The 13169-nt window shown below is 42.0% G+C and overlaps 1 protein-coding gene across 1 annotated transcript; it reads left to right on the top strand.

The window, feature by feature from the left end:
• The first annotated feature begins 789 nt into the window (after positions 1–789).
• Positions 790–2444, top strand: UTP3 (UTP3 small subunit processome component). The gene has a single exon (XM_045998313.1). The coding sequence runs from the start codon at positions 957–959 to the stop codon at positions 2382–2384; it is 1428 nt and encodes a 475-aa protein (XP_045854269.1). The 5' UTR covers positions 790–956; the 3' UTR covers positions 2385–2444.
• The last annotated feature ends 10725 nt before the right edge of the window (positions 2445–13169 follow it).

Raw genomic sequence — 13169 nt, 5'->3', positions numbered from 1 at the left:
ACACTGTCTCATGCTTAGTAAATGTTGGAGAATTAACAAACAAAGACCCCCGCGAGTGTGTCCCGTCCAAAGAGTGAACTGTCCACTAAGCAGTCGCGGCGCCCTCTGCAGCCAACTCGAGCTCCTGGAGAGTCAAGTCCAGGAGCGGGGCTCCGCCTGCGCACCGACACCCCCCGGAGATCCCCTCGGGGTCACAGATCACCACAGTCACCGAGCCCTGCGGGCGCCTCGCTGGAGGTGGGTTAACAGCCTCCCCGAGGCCCGGCCAGGATTCTCCAGGCCGGCGGTGCCGTCCAGGCCTCCGGTGACGGTGCCCAGAAAGGCAGTATTTGGACGTCGCGAACCGAAAACCTGCTTAGCTTCCAGGCAGACGGGAGGAGGGGATATGAACAACCGCAGTAACTGGGGAGTTCCGACACATCTACTCTCGCTCCCAGCCGGAAGTGCCCGGTACAATCACAAGACAGCTCACCGGACAACCCCCGGGCCTCTCGGAGGCGTGGAGATAAAGCGCCCTCTAGCGGCCCCGGCGACCGCGCCTCGAGATTCCCGCAAGATCCCGTCTCCCAGCCACTCCCAGACTCGCGAGAGTAGGAACAGAGGTCTCAAAGGGCTCCACGGAACGGAACTTCCTACATCTAGTGTTCCTACACGGAAGGATCTTAATTCACCGGAATCGATTGGCGTTAAAGGGCAAAAGCGAAGAGGGAGGTGCTCTTTAAGGTGACTCAGCCTACCGGGCGGAGCGGAAGTCCTTGTACACACGCCGCACGGAGAGGATCCTGGGGGCCGGAAGGAGGTGGAAACTCCTGCCGCGGAGCAATTCGCGGGCGAGCTGTCCTGGGAGGAGAGCGCGTGGCCGTGGAAAGAGGCGTGTTGCTGGAGCGCGTGGCCGTTCGCGGCGGTCGGAGGTTACCGAAAGCCTGACGTCGGTGTGGAACTTGACACCGTGAGTTATGGTGGGGAGATCCCGGCGGCGCGGAGCGGCCAAGTGGGCAGCTGTGCGAGCCAAGGCCGGGCCCGGCCCAGAGGACGAAAATGAAGACGATTCAGAATTGCCACCCTCGCCTGCGGACTCCAGCTACTACCAGGATAAGGTAGACGATTTCCATGAGGCCCGATCCCGGGCTGCCTTGGCTAAAGGTTGGGGCGAAGTGGAGAGTGAGGAGGAGGAGGACGGTGATGAGGAGGAAGAGGTTCTCCCCTTAGATATTGCTGATGAGGACGATGAAGATGGAGAGAGCGCGGGGGATGACGCGGATGACGATGACGATGGCGGGAGCTCCGTGCAGAGTGAGGCCGAGGTGTCCGTGGATCCCAGTTTGTCGTGGGGCCAGAGGAAAAAACTTTACTATGACACAGACTACTCTTCCAAGTCCCGACGCCGACAGAGTCAACAAGAAGTAGAGGAGGAGGAAAGAGAGGAGGAAGAGGAAGCGCAGCTCATTCAGCGGCGCCTCGCCCAAGCCCTGGAGGAGGATGACTTTGGGGTCACCTGGGTAGAGGCCTTTGCAAAACCAGCACCTCGGGTAGATGAGGCTGAGACCCGAGTCGTGAAGGATCTGGCGAAAGTTTCAGTGAAAGAGAAGCTGAAGATGCTGCGGAAGGAATCACCAGAGCTCTTGGAACTGATAGAAGACCTGAAGGTGAAGCTGACTGAAGTGAAGGATGAGCTGGAGCCGCTGCTGCAGTTGGCGGAGCGAGGGGTCATTCCCCCCGGAAAGGGAAGCCAGTACCTGAGGACCAAGTACAACCTCTATTTGAACTACTGCTCCAACATCAGCTTTTATTTGGTCCTGAAAGCCAGGAGAGCCCCCGCGCATGGACATCCCGTCATAGAGAGGCTTGTCACCTACCGGAATTTGATCAACGAACTGTCGGTTGTAGATCAGAAGCTGTCCTCTGAAATTCGTCATCTGCTCACATTTAGAGATGGTGCTGGAAAGAAGGAACTGAATTCGAGAGCAAAATCCACCAAGGCCAAGCCAAAATCCGTTTCAGAGACCACTGCTGCTGCCTCTGCTGTTGCAGATGCGTCTGATGATTCCGATCTTGATGAAGAAGCTGCGCTGAAATTCTATAAAGAAATAGAAGACAAGCAGAAGTTGAAGAGAAAGAAAGAAGAAAATAGTGTTGACGAACAGCCTCTTGAAGATCAGAATGCGAAGAGAGCCATTACCTATCAGATCGCTAAAAATAGAGGACTTACACCTAGAAGAAAGAAGATCGATCGCAATCCCAGAGTGAAACACCGGGAGAAGTTCAGAAGAGCCAAAATCCGCAGGAGAGGGCAAGTCCGTGAAGTCCGTAGAGAAGAGCAGCGTTACACTGGCGAACTCTCTGGCATTCGTGCGGGAGTTAAAAAGAGCATTAAGCTTAAATAACGGTTTCAACTTAGCTTAAGGTTTTTGGCAATAATTAAATCAATAAATTTTTATCTTTAACTGGTGAAGTGATTGGATTGATATATAATACCTAACTTGTCAACAGGGAAATTTGGGGTTATTGTTATAGTTTTTTTGTTGTTCTTTAATTTATATTAAATTACTAGGAATTTTGGGAGCAATACAAAAGTGCTTGGTAGGAGATGGTGTGGAACAAAGTTCTCCAATACTCTGTCAAGTAGTCGCCTAGGAAAGTTTGCTGGGTGGTGAAGGAGCAACTGTCAAACTTAGAACACTTTTATAATTTTTCTTGTGAAGACAATGCACCTTTGGAATCATCTTATTTGTAAGATGGCCTATAAAATAGTTCTGACATACTAATTTCATTTACCTAAGTGTAATTCTTGAGCAGGATACATGTAACTAATAGGTCTAATGTCAGCTTAAGGATTTTGTACATTCTGTGTGGTAAAAGCTTGGGAATGAAGCGGAACTTTGGTTAAAAGTAGAAAAAGACACGACTTAATTACATGAATTGTGAACATTTTCTGATAGTCCTTAATGTGATAAATAAGGTAAAAATTTCATTTTCGGTACAGTACTGAGGACTTCAACAGTTGCTGTTTGTACACTCTACTTGCGGAAAATTTGGTAGGATTAATATGAGGTAAGTGACAAGTTCAAGTGGTAAAAAAGGAAAAAAGTTACACATTTCCATAGTTATTCTGGTCTTTAAAGTAGGAGGGAGATGCTGAGATGATGAACTTGAAAATATTTGGGATGATGCCAGAGAAGAAAATGATCAGCCTAGTGAAGGAAAACATAAAAGATGTTGTAACCATGTCACTGTTCATTAACAATAGCTAATGAACACCTAAATATCTCTAGGCGTTAGAGATACAGAGATGATCAGCAGTTAATATTTATTAAACCATCGCCATGTACCAGTTGTGCATCACCTCATCTAACCTTTATAGTAACTTTGTGAGGTGTGGTACTCTTTTATGGATTTCCTTTAGGAGGATGCTGAAATTCCAGGAGGTTAACTTTATAAAGGACGCAGGCTTGGGATTTGGACCTAAACCATCTTAACTTGAGCCTTATCTTAACCTCTGGTTTAAAGCTGCTTCCTCAGCAGCACACATGTCAAATTATTCTATCTTTTGTTTTCTTATAAAGAGGTAGATTGGAAATAAAAGTCAACAGTAAGTGCTAAGGTACTTTTGTAAGCACTTTATTTATACTTAACATCCTTACTCCTCACAATTTTGGTGCAGTAAAATCTATTAGCAATATTTTAAAGATGAGGAAACTGAAAGAAAAAATAGCTTTAAAGGTCATGTAGCTATTAAGTAGAGTCAGGATTTCAGTCCAGCCTTTCTGGCTTTCCTTTCCTGATACGTTAGGAAAAGTACAAGTTTTGCAGTTAACTTACTCCGGTGCTTTGAGTTAATTACTTGATTTCCAACTCATTTTCTTTATGGTACAACTACAATTACCTTGGAGAGGTGATGTAACAATGGTTAAGAGCTCTGAGACAATAGAAAGTATGTGTTTGGTTCTGCCCCCAGTTCTTGGCACAGAACTCCTAAACCCTTGTTAATTCCTAAGTGATAAGAGCACTCAGAGCATTTTTTTTTTTTTGTTCTAATGAGGTGACAGGGTGGGCTTCTGCTTGGCTCTGGGATGGGGGCTGGTGCCCAGAAGGTTCAGGCCATAATTCAAAGCTTGGAATTTTCAGTCCTACCCCCATTCAACAGAGAGGGGAGAGAGGCCAGAAATGGAATTAGTGATTGATTATGTGTACGTGAGAAAGCCTTCATAAAATCCCAACAGTGTGAGGTTCAGGGATCTTCCAGATTGGTGAATGCATCCCCACGGACAGGGTGCTGCACTCCAACTCCATGGGGACAGCATCTTCGGTGCTGGGCACCCTCCCACACTTCACCAAATGCATCTCTTCGTCTGACTGTTCACCTGTATACTCACATCCTCTAACAGGCTGGTAAGTGTGTGCATGAGTTCTATGAGCCATTCTAGCAAATTAATTGGACCCAGGGAGGGGGTCATGAGAACCTCCTCCGATTTACAGCTGATGGGTCAGAAGCACAGGTAACAACTTGAACTATCTAGGCAGAGAATGTCAGAATTTAGTTAAATTGTACAATACCCAGCCAGTGTCACAGTTGCTGGGGGAGGAGAGGGACTCACATCTGGTGTTAAGAAATACTGTGAGTGTAGTGTGGTCGTATAAAGGAAAGAGGTGTAAAACAGTTTTCCCAATTCAAGAGCAGACTAGACTCCCCGGGTTCGTAACCCATTTCCATCACTTAGTCTGAGTTGGGGTACATCCCTCTGTTCCTTGTTTTTTTTTTATCTAAAGTGGGAAAATTAGTAGCAGTGTCTGCTTCGTAGAGTTTTTGTGAAAATTAATATTAAATTAATAAAGCACTTAGAACAATGGCTGTTAACACAGCAGTCACCTAGTAAGTTTTGGCTCTTAACTACAGGGCTGTGACAACACACCTCAGCACATAGTGCCCAACGAATTGTAGCTAAAACAAACAGAATAAAGTACAGTATGTAAAAATGATTGAGAAATTAATATCCTCAGTTTGAAAGAAGAGGGGAGCATCGGGTGAGCACATTAAGGAATACAGAAAACCTAGCGCAAGACAAAAGAAATGAAGTTAGAGGTTAAAAACATTTGATGTTCTATGTCACATCTCTGCCAGATGTATAAAGTCATGATGAGGGGAAAATATTTTAAAGGAAGAAAAGCTTTCCATTTAGGAAAATGGAAAAAATTATGCCTGTTAAATATTCCACCAAATACTTCAGAGTCCTCACACCACATCGTAAACATTAACTCATTCTGGATTAGCTAGGGTATAGACGGTGCTACCCTAATTAGAGATGTAAAAAATGGCTTCGCCTGATGTGAATTGATAGTTAAGTAACAAATTGCTGGATATAATACTTACATCATCCAAATTTTGTATATATTTAAACATTTAAAGGGCACTGAGATGTGGGTACCATCCTAACATGGAATAATTAACTACTCAGTGTGATCACTAACCATAGTGACTCACTTTGTGAACACAGGAGTGTCGTGGGTAACAGTTCCAATAAAATAGATTACTGGTTTCTGGCATCAATCAATATAAAGCAACATCCTGTTTTATGTCAGCATGTTAAGCTTTGGGTAACTTAAAAAAAAAAAAGTAAAGAAAATACCAAATTAGTGATCCAGTGATTCACTCTACCACTAACCAGCTGACTAGCTTTGAGTAGTCAGTTTCTCTAAGCCACAGTTTCCCACCTATATTCTTGTGAAGGAATTAAATAAAAATAAATGTATCCCTTTAATTTTTGTGTAGAAATAAACTTGCTTCTCAGGCTTTTTTTTTTTTTTTTAATTTTATTTATTTGACAGAGATCACAAGTAGGCAAGAGGGGCAGGCAGAGAGAGAGTGGGAAGCAGGCTGCCACTGAGCAGAGAGCCCAGGACTCGAAGATCATGGCCTGAGCTGAAGGCAGAGGCTTAACCCACTGAGCCACCCAGGCGCCCCTGCTTAACAGACTTCTACAACTACCTTAATGGTCAGAGCTTTTGGCTCCTGGGGAATTACTTTTTGTGGTCTTAAAGATAAAAATCCCTTATAACTTGAATAGTTATATTCACATATCTGACACACAAAAAATTTTATCTCTGAAGGAATTGCTTATTCCTTTCTATTTGTCTAAAGTAAGAGTTTTAATGTTACAGTAATATAACATTATCAAAATAATTCAAGAAAAGTGAAGGTCAGTGTAATTTACATCTCAGATCACAATGAGGAACAAGTACCACTGACTGAATAGAAACTGATCCCAAAAGATCGTGTAGGATTCACTTAGAGTTTCAAATCATTCAAACTGAATATTATTTAAGGTAATAAATCAGTTTGGTTTTTCTTAAGATTTTATTTATTTATTTGACAGACAGAAATCACAAGTAGGCAGAGAAGCAGGCAGAGAGGGTAGGAAGCAGGCTCCCTGCTGAACAGAGAGCCTGATGCTGGGCTCGATCCCAAGACCCTGGGATCATGACCCAAGCCGAAGATACAGGCTTTAACCCACTGAGCCACCCAGGCGCCCCTTAAATCGGAGTTTAAAAATTCTTTTAGATAGTGATTCTTTTTAACACATTTGCATTATGCCACAGAAACAAATTTAAAAATTTACCACCACCCAGGGGCACCTGGGTGGCTCAGTGGGTTAAAGCCTCTGCCTTCAGCTAGGGTCATGATCCCAGGGTCCTGGGATCGAGCCCCACATCGGGATCTCTGCTCTGCAGGGAGTCGGCTTCCTTCCCCCACCCCCTCTGGCTGCCTCTCTGCCTATTTGTGATCTCTGTCTGTCAAATAAATAAAATCTAAAAATAAAATAAAAATTTACTATGACCCAAATCAACAAGTGTTAACATGTATGTTTTAAATTGTGCTTAAAGTATATTTTCTTAATACCAAAGTTTTTAACTTAGTTACTTCAGCTATGCATTCCAGAGGTTTTCTGGATTCCTTCAGCTATACATTTTTGAGGAAGAAAAAATGATTTTTTTCCTTACATTTGCTTCAAAGCGAAGCTTTAAATGAGAGTAAATACTAAGAATCCACATTTTTAAAAGTATAAACAAAACAAAACAAAAATCCTGGAGGAAATGAATAAAATGGTCTGCCTTAAGGAAAACAATGTAGAGTAGCAAGTAAAAGTTTGACCTCTGGAGCCAGACTGAGTTCAAATCCTGGTGTCACCACTTACAATGTGTCTTTGATCTACTTAATCTCTGTCCCAATTTCCTCACATTGAATAATGTATGATGTTATAGCCTTTTAAATAGTTAAACCATAATATACGTTTAGAACAGTACCCAGCAGGTAAGTGTTTAGTGTTAGTTAATATTAATTTTTTTTATTATTAACCCATTTAAAAAAATCACTCCCTCCACTTTAGTTAATTTTCTTCTTGATTTTCTCAGTACCTTACAAACCAGAGCACCTAAGGATGAGGCGGTAAGTTTAAGAAGCAAATTTCTGTGCCCTACCATCACAGGCTCGGATTTAGCAGGTTTGGTGTTAATTCAGGGATCTGTATTTTTGACAGGTACCTAAGATGATGCTGATCCAGGTAATCTATAGAATACACTTTGGGAAACACTGCCCTGGGCACACTGGTTTTAGTTTTCTCTTTGCCAATAACAGAGACATGAAGGAAATTAATTACAAGAATGAAATATGGGTGGTATTAATATGGGACTACAGAACCTCAATTGTTAGTCCCATGAGAATCTATTGAAAGCAATGGACCGCCAGGCAGAACAATAACCTAGGCTCAACCACATTTTACATACCAGGAGTGGGTTCCTGGACTCTGAAGCCAGGAGTCCTTGGGCCTCAGGAAACCTTACACTAGAGGCCTGTTGCTTTTATTTACCCTTAAGCGTTGCTTTATATGGCCCATGCCAATACGTACACTAGGGGACCATCTTATGATGGGTGAGAGGGGGGATTATTCAAAATAAGCAGATGACTAAACAACTTTATTAGCACTCGTAATTCTTTTATACTTATTACATGAGCTCTTTTAGGCATACAGTTGACACTTGAACAATACGGGGATTAAGGATGCAAACCCACACCCCCATGCAGATGAAAATCCCGTATCATTTTTGACTCCCCAAAAACTTAATAGCCTACTCTTGACCAGAAGCTTTACTGATAGTATAGATAGCAGATTAACACGTTTTTATGGTATGTGCATTATATACTGTATTCTTTTTTTTCTTTTAAGATTTTATTTATTTGTCAGAGAGAGAGAGCGCACACACAAGCAGGCAGAATGGCAGGCAGCAAGAGAAGCAGGCTCCCTGCCAAGCAAGGAGTCCGGTGCAGGACTCGATCCCAGGACCCTGGGATCATGACCTGAGCTGAAGGCAGCGGCTTAACCAACTGAGCCACCCAGGCATCCCTATATACTGCATTCTTACAATAAAATAAGCTAGTGAAAAGAAGATGTTACTAGGAAAATCCTATGGAAGAGAAAATACATTTACCAAACTAGACTATTATTTATTGGAAAAATCCACGTAGAAGAGTCCCTGCACAGCTCAAACCATATTGTCAAGGGGCAATTGTACTTACATTTCTAATTACATCATATTCAAACCTACACATAAGGGAAATTAAGGCCAAACAAGTAAGTTTATTCCTTAAGCTTCACGTAAGTCCAGTTTGTCACAATCACTTCTGTTCAGGGTCCCAATGGCACAGAGTTTTTTGGTTTTTTTTTTTCCCCCATTTTATTTATTTTTTCAGCGTAACAGTATTCATTCTTTTTGCACAACACCCAGTGCTCCATGCAAAACGTGCCCTCCCCATTACCCACCACCTGTTCCCCCAACCTCCCACCCCTGACCCTTCAAAACCCTCAGGTTGTTTTTCAGAGTCCATAGTCTCTTATGGTTCGCCTCCCCTTCCAAATTTTTTTTTTTTTAATAAACATAAAATGTATTTTTATCCCCAGGGGTACAGGTCTGTGAATCGCCAGGTTTATACACTTCACAGCACTCATGATAGCACTTACCCTCCCCAATGTCCATAGCCCCCTCCCCCTCTCCCAATCCCACCTCCCCCCAGCAACCCCCAGTTTGTTTTGTGAGATTAAGAGTCATTTATGGTTTGTCTCCCTCCCAATCCCATCTTGTTTCATTTATTCTTCTCCTATCCCCCTACCCCGCCATGTTGCTTCTCCATGTCCTCATATCAGGAAGATCATATGATAGTTGTCTTTCTCCGATTGACTTATTTCACTAAGCATGATACGCTCTAGTTCCATCCACGTCGTCGCAAATGGCATGATTTCATTTCTTTTGATGGCTGCATAGTATTCCATTGTGTATATATACCACATCTTCTTTATCCATTCATCTGTTGATGGACATCTAGGTTCTTTCCATAGTTTGGCTATTGTAGACATTGCTGCTATAAACATTCGGGTACACGTGCCCCTTCGGATCACTATGTTTGTATCTTTAGGGTAAATACCCAGTAGTGCAATTGCTGGGTCATAGGGTAGTTCTATTTTCAACATTTTGAGGAACCTCCATGCTGTTTTCCAGAGTGGTTGCACCAGCTTGCATTCCCACCAACAGTGGAGGAGGGTTCCCCTTTCTCCACATCCTCTCCAGCATCTGTCATTTCCTGACTTGTTAATTTTAGCCATTCTGACTGGTGTGAGGTGATATCTCATTGTGGTTTTGATTTGTATTTCCCTGATGCCGAGTGACGTGGAGCACTTTTTCATGTGTCTGTTGGCCATCTGGATGTCTTCTTTGCAGAAATGTCTGTTCATGTCCTCTGCCCATTTCTTGATTGGATTGTTTGTTCTTTGGGTGTTGAGTTTGCTAAGTTCCTTATAGATTTTGGATACTAGCCCTTTATCTGATATGTCGTTTGCAAATATCTTCTCCCATTCTGTCAGTTGTCTTTTGGTTTTGTTAACTGTTTCCTTTGCTGGCACAGAGTTTTTAAAAGATTTCAGGAAGAGGAAAAAGATTTCTGAAAACTACTAGAGGAGTAAATCTGTTGTGTATTGTAAAAAGGAGAAACTCAAAGATGTCAACTTTGGGAGAAGACTCACTGATGAAAGAGACAGACATGTTGAAGTTGGACTGATTAACTGCTTAGTTAGGACGCTGTGGGACCTCAAAACAGGGATGTAGCTCTTACATAAGGAAGGCAGAGAGTTCTTTTTGAGTAGAATCTGGGAGGAAGAGTGAGTGTGGCAATATGGGGAATGCCAAACATTTTAAAGTTTATCCAGGAGCACCCGGGTGGCTCAGTTGGTTAAGTGTCTGCCTTTGGCTCAGGTCATGATCCCAGGGTCCTAGGATCAAGCCCCATGTCAGGCTCCCTGCTCCGTGGGGAATCTGCTTGTCCCTCTGCTTCTGCCTTTCCCTCTGCTCGTGCTCTCTCTCACTCTCAAATAAATCAATCTTTTAAAAAATAAAAAATAAAGTCTATCCAAAGGCAACAAGGGTGAAACAAGTTTGGAAGATAATATTGGAAATGTAGGGAGGGGTTAGATCATGAAAGACCTTAGATTGTATCCCAGATACGGAGAAGACAAGCAAGGTTTTTAAAGAATCTATGCAACATAATTAGATCAACCTTCAGATAAGCTAATTACTCATTCTAACTGCTGTAGAGCAATGGAAATGGAATAGATTAAAAATAGAGGCAGGAAAGCCAGCTAGGATTGCAATAATACAGGCAAAAAAGAAGATTCCAATTAAAGCAGCGAAAACAAATTAAGGAACAGATTTGACAGAAATTTAAAAGAAAATCTGATGAAGGCATGAGAAGTGGAAACAGTGAATAAAGTCATACGAGGCCAGAAATCTGAACGACCACATAGTTTCAGCAACACTACTGAGGTATTAAAATTCCAAGCTGACACAAAATGTTATAAGCTTCTCTAGCATAAGCCTTTGAACTCCACTTTTCCACAGTAAACACAAGGAACATCACTTTGCTCTTTGCTATTAATAGAACTTCATAAAAAATATATATATAATTACCAAACTCTTAATCAAGATCATCCCTCAACATGTTTTATTTTCTATTATAAAAGTTAGGCCTTCATCATAGACTATTTTCAAATACAGGAAAGTGGAAAAATGGAAAAATGCATCCATATTTCTTCCACCCAAAGAAAACTGCCATCGCTTGACCTGGGTTAAGTATATTGCTGAAGATAAATATATCTTGAGTGCATTGTAACCTCATTAAGAATATTATATTAAGAGTACTGCTTATAGGGGCACCTAGGTGGCCCAGTCAGTTAAGTGCCCGGCTCTTGATTTTGGCTCAGGTCATGATTCAGGTCGGGGTCCTGGGATCAAGACCCTTGGTGGGCTCTACACTCAGTGGGGAGTCTGCCTGAGGATTCTTTATCTCCCTCTCCCTCTGCCCCTGCCTGCTTTTGCTCTCTCTTTTTCTCTCTCTCTCTCTCTGGGACAAATAAATAAGTCTAAAAAAAAAAAAGTAGTGCTTATATTTCTAAGAGTTTAACAGATAAACATGGAGAGGACATATATATATTGACTGAGTATTTTTATAATTAATGTTTTGCAAAAATAAGTCGGTGACAGTCATCAAAACCTTGTGAATCAAAAGGAAAGAACAGTGGACTCTACAGAGAGCTTTCACACTGAGGCTTTATATTAACTAATTGGTGTAAATAAATTTCTGGATTAAAATCAGAAGTTAAACATGAAGTCTTAAATTGAGTGTATAGTTTTCAAATAAGTCTTTTCCCAAGTACCACACAATGAAAAACAAACTGCTCAAAAAAACCAGTTTTTTTTCCAAGATTTTATTTATTTATTTGACAGATGGAGCTCACAAGTAGGCAGAGAGGCAGGCAGAGAGAGAGGAGGTAGCAGGCTCCCCGCAGAGCAGCGAGCCCGATGCGGGACTCAATCCTAGGACCCTGAGGCCATGACCACAGCCGAAGGCTTTAACCAACACTGAGCCACCCAGGCACCCTTATTTTATTTTATTTTTTAAAGATTTTATTTATTTGAGAGAGAGAGCACAGAAGGAGAGCGAGAGCAAAGAGCAGACTCCCTACTGAGCAGGAAGCCCATTGTGGGCCTTAATCCCGGGACCCTGAGATCATGACCTGAGCTGACCCAGGCGCCCCATGACCTAAGCTGAAATACCTACCTGACTGAGCGACCCAGGCACCCTTATTTATTTTTTTAAGTTTTATTTACTTAAATAATCTCTACATTACACATGGGGCTTGAACTCATGACCCCGAGATCTCGAGTTGCCAGCCCTTCCCCCTGAGCCAGCCAGGAGCATGGAAAACCATTATCTTGGAATCATTAGAAGCCTATACACAGCACTGAAAAAAGAAAAAAAAGCAGAAACAAAAACGTTCCATCTGTTCCCAAGTAGTATTTTTTTTCTCTCACCACAGTTCTAAGAAGCTTATGCTAAAAGTACATCCATGATATTGATTTCTAAAAAGTGTTATCACACATTCTAAGGGTCCATCCTTAAGATCACCAGAGGATTTTTTTAAAAACGAAGGATAAATAAAAACAAAATGAATATAAGTTGAAAAGCATCTCTTGCTTATTTCACAAGAAAATTAACAAAGCTTGATTCTTATAGTAGCTTGGATTTTGTCCCTTTAGAACAGTACAGTAAGATGTTCTGTGAATTTTCAAGAAGCAACATGTTTAGGCTTGTTTTTATAATCTTGGCTTCCTTAAACGTGTGCAGCAGCTGAATCTTATTGCACTGAGCTGTGATCATATTATTGATCCAAAAGCTAAAAGCATAAGCAACTAGGAACTTGGAGTACCATCCACCTTTAAAGAAAAGGCTCACAAAGAGCCTTACCTATAAATTTTAAAGAACTCGTATTTCAGCTGGCTTTCTATATTCATTACACTGCCACTTAATTAACGACATAAAACATAAATAGAACTGCTTTTAAATGCAGAGAGGCACGCACAAACAACAATTACACTGCAAGATTCCACAGCATGTCAGGGTTTCTTATACCTACAAGGATCTTGGCTAACTAGAGCTGAGAAAGCTGGAGATTTAGACTAGATAACGTTTTGTACTTTAACTCGATGACTTCCTTGGCTGATTCTGATTTGGGAAGACTCTGCTTTTTCTCCTACCTTCAATGGAGTTAAGTGTATATTCTTGTCAAATT

The sequence above is a fragment of the Meles meles genome, chromosome 2 (assembly GCF_922984935.1).
Source record: "Meles meles chromosome 2, mMelMel3.1 paternal haplotype, whole genome shotgun sequence".
NCBI classification, from domain to species: domain Eukaryota; kingdom Metazoa; phylum Chordata; class Mammalia; order Carnivora; family Mustelidae; genus Meles; species Meles meles.
Note: the sequence above shows the minus strand (reverse complement) of the source record. Positions and strands in the feature narration are given on the sequence as shown.